The sequence below is a fragment of the Cyclospora cayetanensis genome, unplaced genomic scaffold, assembly GCF_002999335.1.
Source record: "Cyclospora cayetanensis isolate NF1_C8 unplaced genomic scaffold, CcayRef3 CcayRef3_contig_484, whole genome shotgun sequence".
In the NCBI taxonomy this organism is placed as follows: Eukaryota; Apicomplexa; class Conoidasida; order Eucoccidiorida; family Eimeriidae; genus Cyclospora; species Cyclospora cayetanensis.
The window spans coordinates 1-4,314 of record NW_020312463.1 but is presented as its reverse complement, the minus strand read 5'-3'; the positions used below and the strand labels follow the sequence as shown (position 1 = coordinate 4,314).

General features: G+C 51.3%; 1 protein-coding gene across 1 annotated transcript; it reads left to right on the top strand.

Annotated features, from left to right (window-relative positions):
- Positions 1–5: 5 nt before the first annotated feature.
- Positions 6–4,307, top strand: LOC113146661 (phthiocerol/phenolphthiocerol synthesis polyketide synthase type I PpsD-like; the record flags this gene model as incomplete). The annotated part of the gene is made up of 2 exons (XM_026334706.1): positions 6–316; positions 455–4,307. Coding segments are annotated over 2 exons (4,164 nt in total), but the record flags the coding sequence as incomplete, so codon positions are not given.
- Between the last annotated feature and the right edge of the window lie 7 nt (positions 4,308–4,314).

Sequence of the window (4,314 nt, the reverse complement as noted above, 5' to 3'; positions counted from 1 at the left end):
CGTCAGAGGCTCAAAATCCGCGTTACTGGAGCGAGCAATTGACACTCCCTGTAAGATTTAGAGAAGCTGTGGAGGCAGCAGTGGAAGCGTCTAAGTCAGACCGAATCGTGTTTGTGGAGATTGGACCGCAGAAGACTCTAATAAATCTGACTGCGCAGATACTCAGCACCCAGGCAAGTATCGTGACGGATTTAGTGAATATGGTGGAGCGGGGAGAGGACACGGACGAGGGTTCTGTAATGGAGAAGCTACGTCGGTGCGAGCGCCTTTGTAGTGCGCCGCTCAGTTCCGCTAAGAAACAGAAGTGGAACCATCAGTAAGCACAGGGGCCCCCTGCAAGGTGACACAAAAAGCGTTGCTCATATCTTTTGCCTAGATTATGTTGCCATGTACACCGTTGATGTACTATAGTCTATACTGGTTGCCACTTGCGTTTTTTGCCCTGCTTTTGCAGGTCCTTTGAGTGGAGAAAGCTGTCTCATCCCCTTGTCGACACGGATGAAGCACTCTCGTTACTTGAAACAGGCAGCTCTACAGCCTTCTGTGAGAAGCCAATTCGTACCGGCACCTTAAGTATGCTGAGGGATCACGTGGTGTGGGGCACGCCTATTATTCCAGGTGTTGCCTTTATCGATGCAATGCTTAGTGCAGCCTTAGCGCTGACGAGCACCTCGCTCGTTCAGGCCAGCATTGAGCTGCACGATGTAGCCATTTTACAGCCAATGATTCTCCATGAGGGCCCTGAATCTTGGGGCCAGCAAGCAGTGAAATGCCCAACGAGCCCTAGTAGCATCGGGCTTGCGCTGAAGCTGGAGGTTTTGGGTGAACGCACCAGCGTTGCCCTCTCCTCGACTCACGTGGGAGGAGTCTCTGCGGAAGCGAGGGTTGCGTCAGCAGTTACTCATGCCGAAGGCTGGTTCTCGATGACTGAGGCTGGATGTGCTTCGAAGCCCCCAACATTGGACGTTGCGAACCACACGAAACACATGGTTGAAAACATGAGGATACACTACAATGCCTCTGAAGCCTACGAAGAGCTGAGACGATGCGGCTTAGAATATGGCCAGTGTTTCCAAACAATCCATGACATAATTATTGCTGATGCTTCCGCTCTTGTCGAACTCAGATTTCAACATGAGGTTTCCGACTTTGACAGTAGCTTTATTTTGCATCCTTCCATTCTTGATGGATGCGTCCAGAGTGCTGTGCTTCTTGCTCTTCTGCACATGCCGAGCTGGCGCACCGCTTTAGTGCCCGTTGGTGCATCAGACATTAGAGTCTGGGATACTATCCATGCATGGAGCAGTTCGTATTGGGCAGATGTGAATATGGTTGATGGAGGAAGTCTGACCAGTGAGTCAGAAGGGGCTGTCGTATCGATCACTTTGTTCGATGATAGTGCCAATGTGGTGGCCCAGATCGGTATGATGCGTTTGAAGCCAGTGACTGTGGATCAGGTTTTCCCTATGGAGCGTGATCTTGGGCGAGGCATGCTGTGGGGATTAAAATGGGTGGAGAGCCCGGTGGTGCCGCAGTCTCAGAAGGCTTCAAAACAGAAGCTGCACTGGCTTGTGCGAGGGGTAGAAGACGACGCAACTACTTGCCTAGAAAACACCATGGAGGTTTTTGAAAGTACACGTATTGAACTACACTACAGTTCAAAGACATTGCTGGAGGCCGAGGAAAATAATGTGCTCGACGATTTGGATGCAGCGGTGCATGTTGCTGGGGTTTGTCAAAGGTGGACCAGCGCCGTAGACTACCTGGCAGATGTCCTGGCATTCTTGCAGGCTATTTCTCGTCAAATTGATCCTCAGAAGGTCGACGCTCTGCCATTAATAATCATTGTAGTTGCGGGCACTTCTGCTGTACTTCCAGGGGAACAATCTGTCCACCCACTTTTAGCAGGAGTACGTGGTCTGTGCCGAACAGCACGGCTTGAGATGGAGGCCATCGCAAATCGGCGTGTGCCGCTGCTAGTAGTGGATCTTGATCCAAGCCAGGTGGAACAGCAATCTCCTGTGAACGTGATTCGCCAGGTGGCATATGCCCTTCGCTCATCACACTTGATGAAAACAGGCAGCCCTGCCAGCGCCAGAGAACAAAGCTATATTGAGACCGAGCTTGTCGTTCGGAAAGGCCGGATCTTTTCCCCGCAACTCACACCCAGTGGAGTGCAGCTGCTCCCTGCGATCCGCACACCGAGCCCAATAGGCATGGGGGACACAGTTATTGTTACAGGAGGCCTTGGTGGCCTAGGCCTTGTCGTTGCTCATTGGCTTGCAGAACAAAAAGCAAAATCAGTAATCCTTCTCTCGAGAACGGGGAAGCCGCCGCAGCACGGAACAACGGCTCAACTATGGCAGCAACTTCGGGAGAGGCATAATACTACTCAGTTCGTCGTCCAACGATGCGATGTCGCTTGCGCATCACAAGTTGACGCTCTCTTTTGTAACATCAAACGCGGATACCTCGTGTGCGAAAGCACCGGAATGCTGTGTTACATAGGACCTCTAGATGGGATATTCCACAGTGCTGGCGTGCTGGTTGACAGGCCCTTGCTGCAGCAAGACTCTGAATCGCTGAGATGCGTGATTGAGCCGAAGGTGGATGGAGCATGGAACTTGCACAATTGCCTTGGCAAGCATTCAATGGAGAGCAACCTGAGATACTTCGTCATGTTCTCGTCTTCCGTGGGGCTGTTGGGGAACGCTGGCCAGGCAAACTATGCGGCTGCCAACTGCTGCCTTGATGAACTCGCTCTATATCGGCGCTCTCTTGGACTTGTTGCTCATAGTATTCAATGGGGTCCATGGGTCGAACAAGGCATGGCAGCACAACTACAGGAACGCTTCTCAAAGACGGGATTTGGAGGCATCTCAAACTCACTGGGCCTGTTAACTCTGACTGCCGTATTGCAGCAGAACTCAGAACCCGTCGTAGGGTGCCAGCCGATATATTGGCGTCGCTTCCTAAATCGATATAGGTTTGCCACCCCTACTGCCTTCGAGCATTTTGCAAGGCTAGCTATCAACACCGCGACAAACACTGAAAGTCAAAGAGGAGACACTCGTGTAGAGGGCAAGCAGCTGAGTGGTAGGAAACAAAATAATCAGCAAAAAAATATTCAGCAAGTTGTCGTTGCAGCAGCAAAGTCTGTGCTAAACGGTGCGGCGAATGTTGAAGTAGACGCCCCTCTCCAGGAGCTCGGGATAGATTCCTTGGGTGCAATTGAATTTCGCGATGCCATTCAAAATGCACTAAACGTCAGGCTTAGTGCGACTGTGCTGTTTGATCACCCATCCATCGAAGCGCTAACCAAATTCCTTGAACACGAGGTTAGCGACACAGACAATGGGGAGGCTGCGACGGCTTCAATTGTCGAGTCCCTTTCCCCAGTTGATTCACCCCCAGGATCTGCAACTGCAGTGGTTGGCATCGCATGTAGGTTTCCTGCTTCTGATGATGATCCGAGAGGCTTTTGGCAAATGCTTTCCAAGGGAACTGATTGTATTTCAAAGATTCCTGAAAACCGGTTTGATATAGATACTGCATATGATCCGAACAAGGACGCAACAGGTAAAATGTACGTACGTGAGGGAGGATTTATTAAATCTATGGACCTCTTCGATAATCGGTTCTTTCATGTACCCGATGGCGAAGCTGAACAAATGGATCCGCGACAGCGAGTTGCCTTAGAGTTAGCATTTGAAGCTGCAGTTGACGCTGGATATGGTCTCAAGCAGCTTGAAGGACTGCCAATCGGTGTTTTCGTCGGGGCGATGAATCACGAAAATGTTTTTGAGGGCGACGCCGCAATTTCCGCGTTTACTGCCACTTCAAATGCCGTCGCAATACTGGCAAACCGCATTTCCTACTTCTACGCTCTTACTGGCCCAAGTATGTCAGTAGATACAGCCTGTTCTTCATCGCTCGTTGCCATCTGCCTTTCTCTACCAGCGCTTCTCTCCGATCAAAGCCCAGCGATCGTACTAGGCGTCAATGCACTTCTTTCCCCCACATACTTTATCCAGACGTGCAAAGCTCATATGCTAAGCATCGACGGAAGGTGCAAGACCTTCGACGCATCAGCAAATGGCTACGTTCGCAGTGAAGGATGCGGCGCAGTGCTCTTGCAGGCACTGCCACGCGAATCCACAAACCCCAACTCTGTCTATGCGTGGATCAGAGGGGCCGCAAACAACCATGTAGGCAGGAGTGCCAGCCTCACTGCTCCCAACGGACCGGCGCAGCAAGCCGTGATTCGAGCAGCATTGCGTGATGCCCGGATACAATCACCTGCAGACATCTCTG